Source organism: Clytia hemisphaerica, unplaced genomic scaffold (assembly GCF_902728285.1).
Source record: "Clytia hemisphaerica strain Z4C2 unplaced genomic scaffold, Clytia hemisphaerica genome assembly, whole genome shotgun sequence".
NCBI lineage: Eukaryota > Metazoa > Cnidaria > Hydrozoa > Leptothecata > Clytiidae > Clytia > Clytia hemisphaerica.
In genome coordinates this window covers 202,816-223,397 of record NW_027104464.1, presented here as the reverse complement: position 1 = coordinate 223,397, position 20,582 = coordinate 202,816, and the positions used below count along the sequence as shown (strand labels likewise).

At 32.9% G+C, this 20,582-nt stretch overlaps 1 protein-coding gene across 2 annotated transcripts; it reads left to right on the top strand.

Moving 5' to 3' along the window:
• The first annotated feature begins 349 nt into the window (after positions 1-349).
• On the top strand, positions 350-19,868 carry LOC136821137 (uncharacterized). Of its 2 annotated transcripts, XM_067077361.1 has the most exons (8): positions 360-1,178; positions 1,442-1,553; positions 9,478-9,504; positions 17,080-17,106; positions 17,325-17,402; positions 17,782-17,873; positions 18,351-18,420; positions 18,748-19,868. In XM_067077361.1, exons 1-8 carry the CDS (start codon positions 735-737, stop codon positions 19,149-19,151), a joined length of 1,254 nt encoding a protein of 417 aa, XP_066933462.1. In that variant the 5' UTR covers positions 360-734; the 3' UTR covers positions 19,152-19,868. The 2 variants fall into 2 exon arrangements, with proteins under 2 accessions (XP_066933463.1, XP_066933462.1); XM_067077362.1 differs by lacking the exon at positions 17,080-17,106 and having other exon boundaries at positions 350-1,178; positions 18,748-19,645.
• Positions 19,869-20,582: the final 714 nt, after the last annotated feature.

Genomic DNA, 20,582 nt, shown 5'->3' with positions numbered 1-20,582 from the left:
TGCGCCAAAAAGAAAAAGAACAGCCAGACAAAAATCTTTTAAAAATAGGATAAAAACCGTTTCGTTTTTTGAGAAAAAAGGTGTTGACAAAAACTTTGATGACCTTTGTCAATCATTTTCAAGCTTTTAATCAATGTAACTGAATCATACTTTATAAACAAAAAAAGACGAGAAATAATGAATAGAATTGATTACTAAAAGAGCCTTTTTACTTTCACATATATATTTGAGCTACTACTCTTGACATGAAGTTTTAACAGTCAACTGATTGCATTTTCTATTGTTTTCATTTATCACACGGGCCGTTTTGTGAAACGGCCCTATAATTCATTTAGAAGATACACACTCCAAAAGTTGACATCGTAGTGGCGGTAGCAAGGAGAGAAGTTTCATGTCGTTCTTTTTAGTTTGAGAGAACTTTTCAACGAAGAAAAAAATTGTTATTGTATTACTGCTAAACACTATTTTCACAACGAGTTATTATTCTGGTCTTCAGTGATTTTGTTTTTGTTATTGTGGAAAGATGGATATTTAACGTGTTGTTGGTATCAACGTTTTATTTATCGAGGCTTTTTGTTGTATTTTTGTTGTTTTGCTCGATACTTTATATCACTGGATCCTTTCAGGAGAAATTGTCCTTCCTTAAACAAGCGTAATTTGTTGATATTCAAGCAGAGCTCATGTGTTGAAATATAGATTCAGTTCAGGACCATATTTTTGAATTCGTTGGAAATATGGGATTTATAACTAGTGACAATGTTAGCTCAAAGGAGTGTAATGAAAATCAAACAAGTAAACCGGTCCCTGCTGTGACAGAAGTTACCTACCATAACCCGAAAGACTGTTGTAAAAGTTGCCAAAGAAATAAGTATTTCTTTGTTTTACAAGGACTTTTCAATATTGTTTTATTGGTGCTAATAATTATTTTGTTTATGATGCTAAAGAACTTGAAAACGAGTATGGACGATAGTTTAAGTTTACATACGAGGACTAGGAGACTGCACGATGACCCAATATCGAAAGGCTATAGTGTCAATCATAGAAATGCAAATAGGACTGAGCAAAAAACTACTGAGAGACCTGCTGAACAAAAGGCAACTACTGAGGAGAAAACACGTAAACCTACAAAATTCCTGGATAAGTTACACATACTAGAGACCAAAGTCCCGCTAGAATTGGTAAGGCTAACAAATTTGATTCATCAAGAAAGACATTTCTCATGCATCAAGATAAATATAGATCCTTGATTTGTAATTAATATCAATTTCTCATAAACTTATTGCTGTGTTAGAAATGCTGCCAACTTTCTAAAACCATTTTGTAAGAATTACTCTAGATTGTTTAATTGATGGATTAGCATTTTCTGAATGAGAGAAATTAAACCTTGTAGAAATTGGTGCTCCTATATTATTGACAACAAAAATTGGCTTGTATTTTGTAGAGAAGACGCTATACTCACAAAGAGCCAGAGTCTGCACGAAATTCACCAGTACCATTTTTGGCGAAGATTCAAAGTTTGACGTTGAAAAATGGTACAGAATGCACTTGCATTGGTAAGAAAATTAAATCTTTTAGGATAAAGCTTTCTTTAACTAAACAAAGGATAATTAATTGCCTCTTTTAAACCTTGTTCTGAAATTTTCAGCTTTTCTAATAGCACTAAAAACATTTTTAATTTCTTGATTTAGCAGTTTTATTTTTACAAGTTACAATGGCAGAGTTGAGAGAGAGGGATAGAGAGACTGAGATTTAGCGTTGTTATAATTCAGTTGGTAGTGTGATATTTAGTTATGTTTGTTAAGCTCCTTTACACATAGCTTATCGATACTTGCTTTTGGATGAGCACGTTAATTTCAGCATTTAGATTAAGTCCCTGAATTAAATCTTGTACTGTTATTAAAATGTATTTTCTTATCATGATGAAGGAGAGAATTACAAAGTAGACTTTTTTTCTTGTGATATCAGGTTATGAAAGTTAGCATTTTCTCTTTGATTTTATCTTTCCAATTCTTTACAATGGAGCTAGAAACTGTCTAAATTGTGGATACACAAGGCTGACTTAGCCTGTCACATTGACAATTTGGTGTCTAATCATTTTTTATTTATGTCATCATATTTTTGGCTGAAGGAAAGATAAGCGAAAAATTTCATTCAGAAAAAGGAAAGCTGAAACCATAACAAATTTAAAGTTTCTAATTATACTTCAGCTCTTGAAAATACATTCCTTGTTTACTGGTCGTAAATGTGAAATGATTGGTTTTACTTAATCGTTCAAAGTTGAGAAACCGTTGATGTTCTCTAACGTGACCACAATGTTTCCATTGAAATATTGATTCAGTTCTTTATTGTTTCCAACCAACTCATTGTAATAATTTTAATTCAAGGTCAGATTGATGTAATCCTTATTAAACCTAATAAAATTGTAATGGATGACAAAAACCAGTCAGTTTATTTCTAGACCATTTAATTTTGCTGGATATAAAAAAAATAGAGGATTTTACCATAATTCAGGCAAAGAAATATTTCAGCAGTTTCTCAGCACTCTTTCTGTGTGAAAATTATCCCATTTTTTACTGCTGTTCGTATTCAAATGTTTAGGCTTTTTTGCATGGTCAAAAAAGACAACAGACAGTAAAGTGCTTCTTTTTGATAGATTTGACATTATATACATATTAGAATGGTGACGGTAGCACTTTAAAAACACTTCACATAAATTTAAGATAAACATACCGAAATGTTTCAGTTGGCCAATAAATTTATGCGTTGATCCCTCAAAATAATAAACAACCTACTATTTATTTTTGATAAGCCAAAACTCTTTCAATTAAAAATCAATAATTTTTGTTAGAATAAACTTTTTGGTATTTTCAGGTCTGCTCTAGGTTCTTTAAACTCTCAGGGTACTGTTTTCTATCTTTTTAGCTTAGCTTATTTGAGGTCCTGCTGTGAAACAGTTAGAAGTTGCATACTAATTTTAGAAATTCAGTTTAAAAGGAATCTTTGTTTAGGTCTTTTAGCCTAGATGTGTGAACAAACCTTTCTCATATATTTAGTATCTGTGAAGAACTAGTCACAATCAGTGACATTTTGAAAAGTTTGTTTTAAGTCACAAAATTTGTTTAAAGCAAAAAAGGGGGCAAGGGAAACGTTATACAAATTGTCACATTAAAATGTCTAAGCGAAAGAAAATATATTCAAGGTAAACAAGGTTCACTAAACCTAGTGTGAATGGATTTTGAGTGTACATTTACAATCAATCTAATGTTTGCCTGAGCACAGCTACTTTATCGTATTATTGATTTTGTAGTGACTATTTGTATCAAGGGACACAGTAGAAATGTCTATCTCCCCCATTGTCTCCTGAATCCATCAATCAAATTCATAGAAATTTCAAAATCACACTTTAATTATTTGACTTCTTTTTGTATGTTTTACTATTAAGAATTCTGAAACAATTTTACATTCTTCTATGAGATTTAGAAACTTCCCTCATTCTAGACACTTTAAAACCTCTTTGGAATATGCTAAACCTGATATGTTTTGATGCTGCCATTCATCAAATAGTGTAAAATGATTTCTCGACATTGACAGTTTTCTCTACTCCCACATTCTAATAAACATTTTGAAAACACAAAAAAAAAAATTCAAAAACTTGTTGACTAGTATGTCAAAAAGAGGCTGTGTGAAAAAAGAGGCTGTGGCCAAAATATCAATGATATTTTCACACGGGAATTTTTGTTTCAGATTCAATGGATATATTCTATTTATTTCTTGTTAATCTGCCCGTTAACTTTCTTTTTAGTATGATTTACTTATGATTTATTCTTTAATATCATTTGAAAATTTTCACGTGAGTGACGATGAGAGAAATTGATGGGAAGCAAATCAATTAGCCTTACCAAATTAATTTTTATACATCCCTTATTATACACATTCGGTAATTTTCAGTTCACCACATTCAGTTGAATCTCAGAAGTTTTAATCTCTCAAAAGAAAATATGAACACAGAAATTACCCTTTTAAATTTTATGAGAAAAGTAGGTCTCATCTATTTCCTTGAAATTATCATAATTTCTTTGTATTTTATTTAAATCCTTTGTTTTTGGGCACTAGAGCTAAAAATTAGTAATTACAGATAATTCCCTAAATTAGAACCTTTTGAACAATGGCTTGACCAAGAAAAAAGTCAATTCCATTGATAGGTCAGTATAGTGAAGGGTGTTTAAAGAAAAGAGTTTTGTGGTTTCAAAAACTGCTCAAAAATTGTGGTTATCGTTATCTATCAATAAAACTCTTAAACTTTTGAATATGTTATTTCTATATCGAGGACCAGTGTTTAGTTCAACTTTTTGTTTTTAAATTGTTTTTGTGAAAATAGGTTTCTTTTTTAAACACCAAAACGTCATCTACAGTCTTTTCAAACCATAACAACTTAATATTATAACAGTTTCAATATGGTAAACAAAATGTCTTTTTACTTGCTTGCCTTATGACATGACCTTTTTATATACCAATCATTATAATAATGATATAAAAGCCCCCATGTAATTTTGTCAGACGATTCATATCCTAATATAAAATGCAATAGTGCAAAAGAAACCTATGGCAAAACAACATAATAGCTTGTAATGAATGTTATGGATATGTAGGGGTTCTGAATGGTGCCTTCTTAAAAAGCAACAAAGGAAAAAGAGATTCAAATACTCTAATTACAAAATGAAATTTCCAAGACCCTTGTATGGTATTATCACTTTATGTTAGTATTTGGGCTGTTCACTGAGTCAAATAATCAGCTCTAACAGATTTCTTCAAATTCACTACTCCAACTCATCAAGGATTTTTTGAAAACTTGCATATAGATCTAATATCAGAATTTTGATCTTCGAGGCACTTCATAATAGTCTTAAAATTTTACTTCAACCATAGGGAATTAGACCAAAATGACCTCCATAGACGATGATACTGTTACTTGATCTCAAAACTGAACTAGATATGGGGAAGGCTCGATACCCCCTTATTAACAAGTCCATTTTCACATCATTGATATCAAATCTGAGTGTATATTTTTGAAATGACTGAATAGAAATTTTTACAAGTTGCTCATATTATTGGATACATTAAAGAATAAAAATATCCTTTTCATTGTAAGAGATAAAATAATTTGTTTCTAATGCAGTAACAAGTCCAACTATAATACTTCTTGTAAAAATGTCCAGCTTAATGTTTGATAGTTTGGTTTTTGTTGAGAAAGGAATATTATCTAACACCTCGTTCCAATCAAAAATCTAACAAAGTTCTCCTCAATATTGGTGTCATCACTTTGTGGGGGGATGTTTTTAAGCACTTTTTTAAATAAGGAGTGTTGCTTAAGAATGATTATTTTAAACTGTCTTTCAGAATTGGTTATTTCTAAGTAACTTTATTTCAATCAATATCATTAATCATTTTGAAATATTTTTTGTTCCCTCTTTGCCCCTTGCTCATTTTGGCTTACTATTTCATAGCAACGAAACTCTTATGAGCCCTTCTTGATAAGCCAGATCAGATGGAGTTTTTATAAGATACTTTAATAATTGGTCATTTGAAATAATAAAAAATGACGCGTTCTTTAGAAAAAGTAACAGAATTGTTTTATTGATTAATGACCAATCAAATCAAATAAGAGCTTCTAAAAACTCCATCTCGTCCCTGATAAGCCCATACATAACACGAGGTAAATTTCAATTGTCAAGACCTATTCCTAGAATTATTAATAGTTCCTTCCTGTTAAAATCATGAAAATCTTTTGGACTTTAAGTATTGAAGCAGCAGTGGGTCTGAGGAGGAAGGATCAAAATTTATGACGGATAAAGGTTCATTTATCAATATTTTCCGTATATAATGAAATTGAAACCGTCTTTCAGAAATATTGAGTTAGTGGGAAAAAACCAAGTTTCTTATAAAAAAAGACCATCTTTTGGTGCTTACATAAGTTATTGCACGTATCAGTATACATTACCCATGAGGGTATCATTTGATATTTTGTTTTCAATCTCATGGTAATAAAAAAGTCATCTACCAGATATATGTCACACTACTCGTGTTTTGTTGTTTTGTTAAGACTCAAAAATTTTAAACAAGAAAGACTCACTCCCACCCAACCTTGACTTACATTTATTAATCATCCTATGGGGTCTGTATTTTAGTAATAATCTAATTCCTAATTGATGTCAATTTTGCCCATACCTTATATAGAATTTTAAGTGGTTTCACCTATCAGGTTATTGCATCAGAAGTGTCTCGATTTTAAAATGGTTAGATTTCAATTTTAAACGTGTCCCCTCTATCAGTTAGATTTTGTCCGTCTAAAAAGGTTATCATGTATGTCTTCTCAAATCGACTCGAATCTTGGTCATTACAAATCAAATCAAATCAAAGGGTCAAAATAGGGGTTGAGTGGTGTCCGTTGTGTCCGAGATGTTTGCTTTCACGACTCCACCCATCCCCTAATTGTGTCTTAGGGTTTGTAGTTTTTCCTTCAACAATACATAAAGAAACGTATTTGGACTTGAAATGAAACAAAATGCATTGCAATTTACTATACTTTGGTCTCCGTTTTGCACTTTTTCAAATGATTTCAAATTGTTTACCAACTAATCCAAAATTCAACTACACGTTTTTTTATAAGAACATCCAAAATTTTTGAAGCCTTCGGATGTTCTTAGCTTTTTGATTTTTAGCCTAAAAATGTTCTTAACATGTTCTTATTTTCACTATTTTTCGAGCATTTTTGCCCATTTCTCTTAGAAATTGAGTATTTTAGAGTCTGCAAAGCCTTTAAATGTTCTTACTTGTTCTTAACATTTTGGGCATCGAAGCCTTATGTTCTTATAAACGTGTAGGCTGCAAAATGCAATAAAAGGCAAGCAAAAGGTTATGCATCCAAAGTTTATACCGCATCAAGGGTTATGGCAGTTTCATTAATGATGTTCACTAAATGAAAATACACGTTGGAGGAATTTTTACAGAGAATTTCAGCCTCAAAGTTCCTTATCGAGTTCCTTATTTACGTAGCTGCTAAGTTTGGATTCGCAAAAATTGGATTCCTTAAAACTAGTTTTCTTATTCTCAGCCTGAGCAGTTCCTTAACAATTCCTTATACGTGTATTATCTCTTAAAATCAACAAAAATTGATGGCAGCAAAGTAATAAGACACGTGTGCGGTAATTAGATGTATTTCCCAGAGATGCACTATATTTTTTATATGATTAATAACACACACTTGAAAAAAACGTACTCATTAATATCACATATTGTTTTTAATATGATGCGATAAGCTAAAAATGATGACGGTGATAAAATATCAGTCCATCCATTTTTCACTTAAATTGTATTTCAAGACAAAGGATAATCTTGGTCGGTAATATGCCGTGTAGTAAGGCTGCTATTTCATAGTGCGCGCACTATTTTTTTATAAAAGCATACAACTTTCTTAAATATAACTTGTTATAATCTCATAACAGATCTTCCATTCTGCACGCACCACGCTTTGCTCTAAAGGGATGTGGCAATTGTGATGATCTGACCTGGCTGTTCAGCCAAAACATCCCGCGATGTCTTTTGCCTTAAAAACGAAAGCGAAACGTCCTGGGTAAATTTATGTTTACGACTTAATGAGCCATGGCATTTAAAATGAATACGTGTCATGCTTGGAGTAATAAAAATCTGCTCAGAGATTCGAGTCATAAGGATTAAATATCTGATATATTCAGACTAGAGGAACTTTGGGAATCCAATCAAATTCAATTGGAGATCTAGATGGTTATTTTTTGCAATACCTCTGACAGTATATATCGTGCACTTGATCTATAAAAGACCTTGAAGATTATAGAATTAGCTTTTGAAAATAAAGAAGTCCTTCCGTCTTTATTTACCATGTATATTATTATTCAAAACACAGCAAGTCTTTAAGATAACACAGAGATTATCAGAACCTCCACGAGAACACAATTTTTTATAAGAACTACAGTGAATTTTTGTTTTTGTTCGTATCTTTTTCTCATTTTTAGGGCAAAAAATTCATCAATTTCAGGCTTAGCATTATTCTTTCAAAATTGTTCTTATAAATAAAGGGGGATGATTTTTGCTATTGTCTGTTTCATTTAAATACAATATTTTTGACAACATTTTTATGAAATGAGCTTTTAGGTCGAATTATCTCCAAAAATGATGGTTTTGAGTATATTTTGTTAAAACTCGTATGTAAAAACAGAGTATTATATAAAACCTCTCTCAAAGACTTTGCAATACTTTTTACCTCGCTTAATCTATCCGCCATTTCTAATTAAATGATAGGTAAAACACGTGTGAGCCACGTGCATGATTCTTTTTTCCAGGATTTATCCGAAAAACCAACGTTTTTGAAATTTGAAATGTTGATCATGTACATTCTTTATTAAAAGTAACCGTTATAAAAGTAACTAGTTGTTTTAATGTGCAGTGTTAACTCTCAACGTAGATTTAAACCATAGTGAGATTATGTATCGGAGATATTCTACGGCTACGGTTGCGGGGCTGCCCATGCGGGTCGTCACCAAAGGCGACATGTCGTTGTCTACTTTGCTCTGTACGGGAAAAACACCAAAACACCGTATAAGCAAAGTCGACATAATACCGTACGTCAATTATCGAACTTGCTTTCACCCGCCATTACTTGCCTTACTCGCCATTTCCCTCGCCGCTTTAGCCGTAGCCGTAGAGAATTCCAGATACATAATCTCGCTCATGTTTCAGACGTTACAGTTTCGTGTCGCTCCGATATGGTTCCCGTTTTGGATCGAGAGTGTTCATATTAGTTTCGGAACGTTTTGGAACAAGAAAACGGAGCAGTTCCGTTCCGATAAAAAAAGTAGAGCGAAACTGTTTCGATCTGTTTTGCTTTGTAACGTCTTCTTTATTGACGTTTCGAATTTTGTTTCTGAACCGTTTCGTTCCGGAGCGATACGGAACCGTAACGTCTGAACATCTTATAAGATTTTGAACCAAAAGTCTTGTTCTTTAACGAACAGCTCACTTTTTTTTAATATGAAATTAACAACTCATCATCCTTGTTTGTATGCGAAGAATATTTTCTGGTTTGTTAAAAAATCATAATTGTCGCAAAACTCTTCAGAACTCTTCAGAAGTTTTTGGCTTTTTAAAGTCAGATCAGTTTTTATATTAAAGTATTTAGGCTACATACACGCTTAGTCAAGTCAAAGTTTATCAGCCGAAAATTAGTTTTAATTTAACTGCTATAAATTTTTAGTTTGGGATCACGGTCCCACAATGCATTACCCCTTATTAAATTTACAATTTTGTTATTAAAAACTTACATAATGGTGGGTAACTTTCGAAATATTTTAACCGGAGGGACTATTGCAGTCCTCCAAGTCAGATAACTTTGATTTGCTTACTGTTTCATTTTGATTAATTTTTTCACTTTTCTTTCTTACACAGGTCAACCTGGTTTACGGGGAGAAAGAGGTATGAGCTATTATTACTTAGTCAAGTATGTTTTAAACCCACTTTTCCTAAACGGATGGATTTCTGACGAGAGTCTGTTTGCCTCGCTTAGCTTTAGCTCTTGGGGTAGTATGCTTAAATCTTATTTTGGGTTATCAAGACTTTTGTGCATTAATCAAATTGAGCAGGCGCAATTACGTAATGTAACACTTAAAAACAAAAATCTATTTATTCGCCGTGATCTGATGGCAAGTTTTTGGTTAAAGATATAAACTAATCAACCGTCCTTCAGAAAGAGGCATTTTGTTATTAACCAGACAAATGTGTTTTGCGATGCTCCTTTCTTGCAAATCATAGTGAAATTGAATTCCCTTTGTCAATATGTTTTCAAGGGCTTTGACCTTTGATTTTGTTCACACTTGAGAGGTATTTTTCCATGTGTGTTGTCTACTTAGTTTGTTCGACTCATTCTTTGCCTTAATGATCAATAATGGGGTAGAAAATGTGGCAATTATCTTTCCGGGTATATGCATTCGTTTCGGTTGACCTCAAAATTTTTTGGTTTTTTATGTAATGTGTATTACACTATCTTATCAAATATATTTTAGTTTTTAGATTTCTCCAACAAAAGCGAATTTTCACTTTAGAAACTTTTTGAGAAAAAATTAAAAAGTTTCTCATAAAAATTAAAAAACTTCATACGCAAACTCGCATTTTTTCGGGCACAAGCAGTTTGCCTTTAAAACTTGGTACATTTTTGTAGGTCATTCGGCTATCTGTTTACCTGATTCTTATAAAATGCTTTGAACACTTTATATTAAATATTGATTAAAAGTTGCAAAGGAATGCACTCATTTAGTGATGCCCTTATTCCGTTTCTTGGTGAGCTCCACCTTGATGGTTTTCTGAAAAAAGAAGCCTTTCAAGTGTCCTGACGCTATAATTCACTTTTCCCCTACTGTAAGAGCTTCCAAAGTTTAAGCTTACGTCAAAAATCGAATGTTTGCCCAAAAAAACCTGGAGACTTATTAAAAAAGCTCATCGAGATATTTTTTGGAAGTCTCCTTTTGCAATACAACTGTGAAGTTTTTCCAAAAAAAACACGCTTCCTGTATTTATAAAGATTGAATGACAATGTCTGCTCTATTTTCGGAGGTTTTCATTGTACAATGGGGTCATTGATGCACTTGTTACTGCTGGGCCTTTTTAAGACTTAATCTGTGCTCTTTTAAAAAAGGCTTAACGATTACTAGTCGTTTCACAATACAGGCATAAAGACATTTATAAAGAAATTGAAAATTGATGAATTAATTGTCTTTATAAGAGAACGTTGTCATCATGAATAATAGAGGGCTTTAACCGTGTGTTTTGATATCAAAGTTTTTATCAAAACCAAAATGGTATTGTTTGAATACAGAATAAAAATCTTTTTTGTCCATTTCCTCACAAGGTTACGAAGTGGAATCGACAAACAATACTTAAAACCGTCTTGACTTTTTTTCCATTTTTATAATAATTAATCACCTTAAGAAATCTTTAAAGGAAATTGATTCAACCCTACCCTTAGGCCAATATAAGGACTTACTTTCTCTTTATTGCATAATTTTCAAAATGCCTCACCATGCCCTTCGGAAATTTATTTTCTGAAGTTCCCCTTTAGATCAATTTTTGTCTTTAGTATAATGGGCGTATAAAATGCTTTCTTTTTGCTTATTATCGGCCTGCTTTTTTTACTTAGGTATAATTCACTGCCACTCCGTATTATATTTATAACCTTAAAGTACAGCCCTATCTCATTTCTTGATACTTCCGGTTTGATTCATATGTTTTGTATTATCTGGGTCCTTTTTTTGTCTTTTTGAATGGATTCGATTCATTGCTTTTACAGTGCATGAAACCACCCATTTTTGGCTTTTCTAACTTAATTACATCAATCGAAAGTATCTGCTTTCGTGATAGCTGGTTTTAACCAGTCTGGACCGTTTGTTAGGTGGAACTGGGAGGTTCCTGATTCAGTTGTCAATTTAAGGAGCTACTAATAAGACAGGATATCTCTTTAGTACAATTTAAAACCCCCTTACCTCAGACTATTGATGCCTGATATTCTTATCCGTGTACATTACAAAGCAAAATTCTGTATTCTAAGTTTTTAAGCTAGATATTATATATTAAACTATAGCCTATTAAAGTATTGCATCATGTTATCCCAGGCTCAGCATGTGTTTATATTCCCATGATTTTCGACGTCACGTGAGCTTTATGTGAGATACAAGGAACAGAGTTTATAGAGAGTCCTGGGTTCGTCCGACATTTTTAGGTCTTCCAAAAGCTCTTCATAGCTCGAATCCTTCTTTAATTCGAAGTAACTATCTTGGATATACTACCTAGGTTCCTTAAAGGTCGAATTAGAGAGAGTCAACGGTAAATTCATTTAACATAACGATCATCTATAAATTAATTCATATCGCCTTGAAACCTCAATAAATTATTTTAGAAATCCCAAAACAAATTTGAATTGTTTGTTAAGTTGATCTTTTCCATTGATACTTTCAGTGAAGAGCTTCTTGAGTTGGCACAGAAAACGTGAAGAAATTAAGTGGATAAGATCCATTTAAGTCGAAACAAATTTGCTGCATCAGGAAATAGTTACTCGTGGCTAACATAACGTTTATTTATTTGAATTAAAGGGACCAGCGACACGAATTTAATTAAAAGATACACATGCATGATGACTTAGATTTATCATTATAAATGATCGTCGTTTTTTTGAGAAAGCAAAATGATATTAAATTATTTTCTTGTAGTAGTGTGTGGTTACTGAACCAATTTCCTGTTAAAAACTAGATGATGACATTTTTTATTCTAAAACGTGGTCCTATATACGGGTTGCTATTTTGAATGATCTTTGCACTTTTTTGTATAAGTTGAGGAGGTTCTTAGAATCTACAATAAGATGTTTTGGTTTCGGTCCTTAACTGCCAAACAACCTTGATTCAGTTATGAATGTTGTAGATGTTAGATGGACGTTGATGCAATGCTGTGTGCCAATCAAAACTAATTCTTGGTATAAGCCCGAGAGTAATATGACCCTAAGATAGATTTCTAGATGACGTTGTTCGTAATAACTTATTGTATGAGAATCAAAGGAAAGCTCCGGATGATGCATTCACAAAGTATTTTTATATCTATGTGGGAGAGGGTTTAGTTGGTCCTTTATTATAAAGAATTTTACTTTTTATTGTCCAAAAAAAAAAAATTATGCTCCCGCCTTAACTTGTCAACAAATTCAGTGATGAAAAAACTTTCATCAAACCATCGAGGTTGTGGTGCTCACAAAAATCTTGACACATTTTTTCATCTAATGATATTTTCACGAAATTCCTTCATATTTTCCCTTCCCTTTCTACATCACAATATATCCTTTCGACTTTATGTCAGATTTCAGTTAGTAAAATATCACATCGCGTTTGTTGATAAAAAATCCAAGGAATTTCAGTTATTCTCACATTTAGAGAGTAAATTGACGAAATCATTAAAACAAATTTATGAATGAACTTATGGAATGATTTGAGATTACTACATTTTATGGATTAGTCAATCCTACCACTCTTCCTATCTGTATATTTCTTTTATAAGAACATAAAATGGCTCTAAAAAAACTTAGTAACATTTAGTAACAAATATATAAGATTATGAACATATCATTTGGAATTCTGGTTTTAAGCAAAGATAGCCAAGTTGGTTGGCGAAAGAAGTCTGAACAATGCCCGTCCGTCTAATATCTTGTTAGCGTTCATACAACGTTAGATGAACGTTGTATAAGGCAGGAGAGTTTCACCGGAGGTTAAAAAATAAAACCCGGAATGTTCAAAGGTTCTAAACTTGATTCATGGTTCTTTTAATAAAAACGAGACAGCGCTGAGTCAGCTTGCAACAACATGAGGCATGTTGTGCCATCATACAGACTTTTAACATTAAGTAAAAAATATTTTTTGTTTAAAATGAAACAGTCTCCCTTTCTTGTGGGCGATATTTTGTAATTCGGCACAGCTTGAAGAAAGACTGTATTGCAAATCATATGATCTAGTGTTGTTTATAGGTCTGTGAGAGAAATGTTTTTCTCAAAACAATAACAACAGTTGTGCGTTTATTGCAAAATCTTTAACATGGAAGCATCTAATTAGAAGCTATAACTTCCAAATAAGGCCGCAATACCTTCCAGGAGGCCTGTGAATTTGGTGAAAAGGTGAAAAAAGGTATCCTGACCAGCGGCATATCCCCGTATTTATTCGCCCAAGAAGCCCCCCCCCCGAAATATTTTATTCGTTTTCATCGTCATGGCCTTAGAACCAGGTAAAATTTAGTTCAGCTCCTTGTAGTGAGTTTTTTAATTAACTTTGAAGATTGATCTTAAAATGTTTTGCTCGCTGACTACTACGTTATAGTCTAGCAAGCTAGACGACTAATTCAGACATATTAGAAATAAATCAAAAAAGTAAATTTTAGTCGTCTAGAAACCTTTGTGCACTAACTCCAAACAAAAAAAAGTGTCAATATCGCAATTAAAATTTTTTCCGCTCAAAAAAAATTCTTGAAAATAAAATGTGTGTGGATTTGTGTGTTAAAAATGTTTCATTTGAGTTGATTTTATTTTGAGAGTTTGTTGTTGCTTAATAAAATGTTTTCTCGCTACGCAAGTTTCTGCGTAGCTAGGCCCGGTATCTATAAGGCTGGAACACCGGATTCTTCCAGTCGTTTATACAAACTAAATCCCGTATCATTATTTGTGTTTATTATTAGTATTACATGCATTATAAACGACTCCAGTCTAACTACGTTACTACTATTTCAGATAATCGAGTAAAGACCATAATACAAAATACATGTCATGGGTGTATTTTCAAGAAATCCCTATAGAGATTAGTTCATTCATAAAAATCTAATGCAAGATCATACAAGCTTTTGTAATTCATAGTAAAATAGCATTTATGAACTAAGTCTTTATTTGATAATGCTTTTAGACTTTCTTTGGCATACATTAGGCAATAAAACACATACAGAAAGATCTATATACCGCCACTGTTGGTTTTTATTTGTTTTGTACGCAATTTTATCAACACAACAATAAGCCAGTACTGATCCATTTATGTATTAAAGCACGGTCATATGATCTGCACATAGGTAGTAATTTTTATATAAGCACAAAAGCTCGGACATGAAACCTGGTAAAATTTTGGGCATTCGATAAAACTAATATTGGAATCAATCTTTTTGGAAATAAACTATTAGTAATTGAAACCTTTAGTCAAGATAAAGCACTATTATCCTGTCTTTCCCTCCAAAAAGACATCCAAGTTTTGTCACTTCTTGACGTACTTTTTGTTAAGTATGGTCTGATTGACCGCCATATTGGGACAATTGTTTGTGATTACATTTGACGTCAATGTTGCTATAGAAACACTAATTTCGTTTTTTTCCTATTTATCATATGGTTGTTGTTTTTATGTGAGGTTTTCCTTGGTGTTTTTTTCTATCATCACAAGCTACGTTTGGAACCCCTTTTGTATTATTTATTTATAGCAACCTGACCACTGACCAGCAGCCGTTGACCTCATACAAATACAAATGCCACAGAGAAATATTGATTTTAATGATTTCAAAATATTCTACCTGCCCATTATACTACTTTTATACCAGTAAATTTTTGTTGGGGTTGATATTTGCAGCAAGGTCGTTCTTATGTTTAGGGCAATATTGAGGGAGTTGAGCCTTTGTACCCACTTTTTTTTATTTTGGGTCTCAAATGTTTAAGATTATAACATGCCAGGCTCATCTCTCATTTTAAACTAAATTGTTCTTATTTTTCGGCATTTTTGGGCCTTGATGTTCTTATAAAATTGTCCTTACAAAAAAAAAAGAGTGTATTCTGTTTTGCCGACCTCTCTACTTCCTATAATAATAAGTTTCCCGATAGCGGATGAGCAGAAGCATATGTTATAGTATGGTGTAAGTTTGCAGATTTCGCCCTCCATTCCATAGCACCAATCTCAGAAGAATTATGTTACGGTACAGATCATACGAACTATGGAAAGTCATTCAATTAAATCAACATTTTGTCCACCCCTTTCCAGACTTTGTTCGTTAGTTCGATAGACATTATTTGTCATTGATTTGGTATCTTGAAATCGATTTCTCTTTGCACAGGGATGATTTTCTTGATTGATTGACTGATTTTTGAAATAAGATTTTTTAAGAGCACAGAGTTTCATATATCAATGACTGAACTTTGTCATTTTATTTTTCTTCATTTCAAATATCTTTTTCTCTCTTTCCTGGTTTTCTCTTTACTACATAGTTAAATTGATATTTTTGATGCAGCAGATTTTCATTTTACCTTGTAATTCAAATCATCCTAAGCAGGGTTTACGGATTTTTTTGGGCGGGGCTTTTCATGCCTTATGAAATCCTCCTATTATTTTTTCGCTTTTAGTTGTTTGTGTAGCCTTTTTTGACAAATGGGCTTTTCCAGAAAAAAATTGAATATGGGGGTGGATGATATAACAATTTTCAGTGATTTACCCCCGGACAAAGTGACTTTTGGCCCCCCGGACAATGGGTTTTCCCTCTGGACAAGCATTAGTTGACCCCCCGGTTAGAGCAAATTTACTCCCCGGACAAGGCAAGTTTTGATGATTTTTCGCTATCCCCCGGACAATATATCTTCCACCCACAATGTATGGACATTTTCTGGAAGAGCCCAATTTTACCTTTGTTTATATATCATTATCGTCAATAAATTATGTAAATTGAAATTGCATTAACTCAAAGATTCTCTCCAATCTAATTATTTTGATCAAAATTTGAAAAGGCATATGCTATACACCCAATTGAGTGATAGTAAAACCAGATGTTTTTCAATTTTGAATTGATTTTGGTGAATCCCCCCCCCATGCCTAGAATGAAAATTTTCCATTCCCCCCCTCGTTTTCCACCACTCTGGCTTCAAAAAAATTCTTTCCCCCATATACGTCCTTTTGACCTCAAAACCCATTCCCCCCTGGATCCAGGGGGGGGAGGACACTATGACGGTACTGATGAAACCTTTCTGACTAACACGTCAAGATGTCAACTTGTCAACCAAAGGGCTCATCGAAATACATATTGAAATTGATTCTTTTTTGTGTGTATTTTTTCATTGACAGACTCTTTGGATCGAATTCTTTTGAACTGTGATATCAATGCTTTTGAAATGTACCCAGAATCTTGGTTGTGAACCCAACCGAAACGAATGCTGGCCAGTCAATAAGTGACAACTTAAAAATGAGAAAAATTACTTACCCCTAAAAACCATCTAAATGTTACAAATTACATCTTTCCAGTACACACGTTTCCCATTCCTCAATGGACGGTAAATTAGGGCCCTATTCTAAATTGTCTTCAATACACTGAAAAGGAAGTTATTCGGGACCTGTCTCTATTTTATGCATATTTTTTAGCATACCGTTTTGAATTTTTTGGGACTAGCCTAAATAATAGGTTTTAATTTTCAATAATAACTTTACTAATCAAAACTATCTAATTCATTTTTCTTTACAGGGCGTAAAGGGCGTAAAGGAAAAAGAGGTTAACCATTTTTACTAATCCAAATTCACTTATTTATTTATATAATCACCCTAATTAAATCTTCTTTAGTCCACGAATACTTATCGTATTTCAACCTCCCTTAAAACATACATACTCATACTCCATTTTGATTGTTGATTAACCAAACACAGTAATGATCTATCTATGATATTATATAGACTGTGCCCTTTGCAACAATGTCTTTATTACTTCTACAGGAAAGCCAGGTCCTCCAGGCCCAGCCGGCCCTACTGGATCGAAAGGCATCGGAGAAAGAGGTCCTCGTGGTCCCCCAGGTAAATATTGGTATATTATATTCAATTTTTCTATATTTTTATCTACTAGTTTTGATGAAATGTAAAGATATTTATAAGTTGTTTTATTCGATTTATCAACGCCCTTTTTAGCCTTTTGATACCTGATGTTTTTGTGATGTTTCTAAACCTTCTTCATAAAATAAGGCTAGAAAGCGTTACGAAACAAAAGGATATTTGATTAGATTTCAGCCGGGTTAAAAATAATTTTTTCCGTCTCAAAATTCAGCAAAAATGTGAAGACTTTACCTAATCTGGCCTAATTTGTTTCTTAAAATCGTTTTTCGGTCTGAAGTGAGAATCCTATTGAGTGAATGTTTGAATTTGAACAGTTAATGACCTTTTTCATTTCACCTTCTAGGGAAAGCTGGACCACGTGGAGATGTGGGAACCATAGGATTGCCAGGTCCTCAAGGTATCCGAGGTGAAAAGGGAGAACCTGGAAGAGCATCGGTAAGCAATATACACTTTTCTAGATAACTGCCGGAAATCTCTTGTTTATTGCTGTGGTCGGATTAGTAAATTACTCCAAACTTGTTCGCAGGGTGGCCGTTGCTTAACATTTGAATGACCGTAGTCCTGGTTCAAAAAACCCTGGTCCAAAAAACCCTGGTCTGGAAGCTTATTGTTTTAACTTTTTGTTAGCTTTTTCCTTTGTTAATATCCAAAGATGAAAATAGATTTGCTCAGTTTTTGATCACGTTACTAAGTACTCCTCTTGGGATTGGTTTAAGATTCAGTCATGATCAATTTTTATTTTGTGGTAATTTTATTTCTATTTTTCTCGTTAGGAAATACATATACCTGGTAAACCTTTTTTACTCCAATTAGTGGGTCAATCAGCCTGATTTCTATTACTGTAAAAACTTATACTGACTTTTATGTGTTTTTCAGTTTAATTCACCGAAATTGGTCTGCATTATCTTTTAGATTCCGAACCTGCCTGTCGTCCATGCGAGCGGTTATCAATTCCTATCTCCTCTGGATGGTATGCCGAAAGGTATGAACAGATTGAAATTTTGTGTTACCAATTAAAAAAGTTTGTAACTCTGTGAAACTGCCTTTAAACTGCATGCTATAAGCTTGCGCTTTGCTACACTTATCAACCCTAACGCCGTAATAGGAGAGTTTAAGTTTACCAAAACTATTGTCTTGGAAACTTTGGTCTAATTCTCTTTTTTTGTTGTTGACAGTTGGCATTTAGGTTGACTTTATTTATAAGTTAACACCTTTTTATACAGTTTTATAACATATTTTAAAGTTTTCTTGTCTCTTGTTTTACCTGAAAGTTTTCATTTGTTATAACACTTCTAACTTAAACCCTTAGGTATTCTAACCAGCTTTGACGAGAAAGGAAGCTACACAACCATCAACGGAAAAATCCAATTCAAGAAAGGAATAATCACTATCAAAGAATATGGGTTTTATCACATTTATTCTCAAGTGTTTTTTCAAGCTGACGAGGAAGGGATCGACCCACATTTATGTCATTATGTTTATCATTTCCGTAAACACAGATATAACCCGGATAGCACAAAATACATTATTTTACGTGGTTTTTCCACGAAACCCAATCATGTGCCGAACGGCCAGGGTTTTTATACGACCAGTGCGAATGGTGTCTTTAGACTCATGGAGGGTGACCAGCTAGCGATTGGTGTCGATCCGGCACACATGCCACTTATATCGTATGCCGAGTCGGCAACATTCTTTGGCGCTTACATGATTTGATCATGCGCATGCGTTTTTATTGTTCAAAACACAAAAAGTTAGAAGAGGAGTTGTTACCCTATGCAGCGGTGTTAAAAGATTGTGGATAAAGATTTTTACATCGTGTATATGGAGCCTTAATTAATTAACACAGGACGCCTAACAATGTCGAAGCGATACTTCGTTGTGTAAACAAAGCTTAATGCTGAACGAACCGAAGATTCTGAACGTTCGATTTTAATCAACTGACCAGGTAAATCATAGTTTACGGCGACCCAAAAGCTCAGAAACATGTTAAATATACAAGTAATAACACACATTACGTTTGAAGAACCATTACAACGCAACGCGCGAAACTGGACATGCATGTGGACATTTTACTGACCACTTATCTCGCCAAAGTTTTGATAAATCGCTTTCAAAAAAATGGTTGAGATCATTTAAAGAATATGTTATAAATATTGTCGACAATCTCGTTGAAACGAGTAGCTATCCCCATCAAATAATGTGCATACAAAAGAAAAACATTTTTATGGTTTCGTGTACGAAAAATCACGAAAATGAAAACACGATGAATTTTTTACCAAAATATAATGTGGAATGCAGTACCGTGAAAAGTAAGAAAAAGAGACACACAAGTTTTATTTTTTTATAAATGTTTTATACTTTTAAAGAATCTCTTACAACGACTAATTTTCGAGCCCATGGCTAAGAATTTCCAGTATTGCTTTTTTTTCTATGAGGAACTTGTTTCTTCTCATTTCTCTCGTTTAACATGAAAGTATTTTATGCTCAATACTCCCTATTCCTTAAAATCCTTCTTGGATGATTCAGATGACTCTGCACGAATCTCAAATACTACCTCGCTGCCTTTGACTTTGATCTCTAAATGAATTTTTTTAATAATGTTTCTTTTTGTTTAAAGTATCCTTGTCAATATTTTATTTTTTCTAATTTTTCTACGCTTTTTCATTTTCCTTTTCTTCCATGGAACATCATTGGCAATTCTCAGCTTCTTCGTAATGAACCAACTTCACTTCGTCTCATGGTATGTTGTTTTTGTTTTTGGATAAGTCAAAAAGAAACCAAATTCTATTGGTTAGAAATGTTAGGCTCAAAACTAGCCAATAGAACGACTTAAACTTTTTTTGGGAAAGAACGAAACCAACCCTCAAAATCTGTCTCTCCTTAATTACGCTGTATTCCAAAGTATTTCTCGTTATTTTTTTATTATTTTATTTTTGTATTAAAATAAAATATATGGTATTTTTTTATAAAGAAGATGAAAGTATAAAAGAAAGAATGATATTTTTGTACTTTTTGTTAAAATACCTTTTTTATATATAATTTTTTACTACATTTTATAATTTTTGTTTTTTTTGTACGTATTTTTTTCTTTTTCGTTTTATATTTTTGTTATGGTGTTTGAAGGTCTATAAAATGTAAATTTTC

Excerpts from the sequence above, each read along its gene's own strand:
- LOC136821137 (XM_067077361.1), top strand. The coding sequence starts at position 735 with ATGGGATTTATAACTAGTGACAATGTTAGCTCAAAGGAGTGTAATGAA. Across the intron at positions 17,874-18,350 it reads GAGAACCTGGAAGAGCATCG|ATTCCGAACCTGCCTGTCGT; the intron begins GTAAGCAATATA and ends ATTATCTTTTAG. Across the intron at positions 18,421-18,747 it reads TCTGGATGGTATGCCGAAAG|GTATTCTAACCAGCTTTGAC; the intron begins GTATGAACAGAT and ends TTAAACCCTTAG.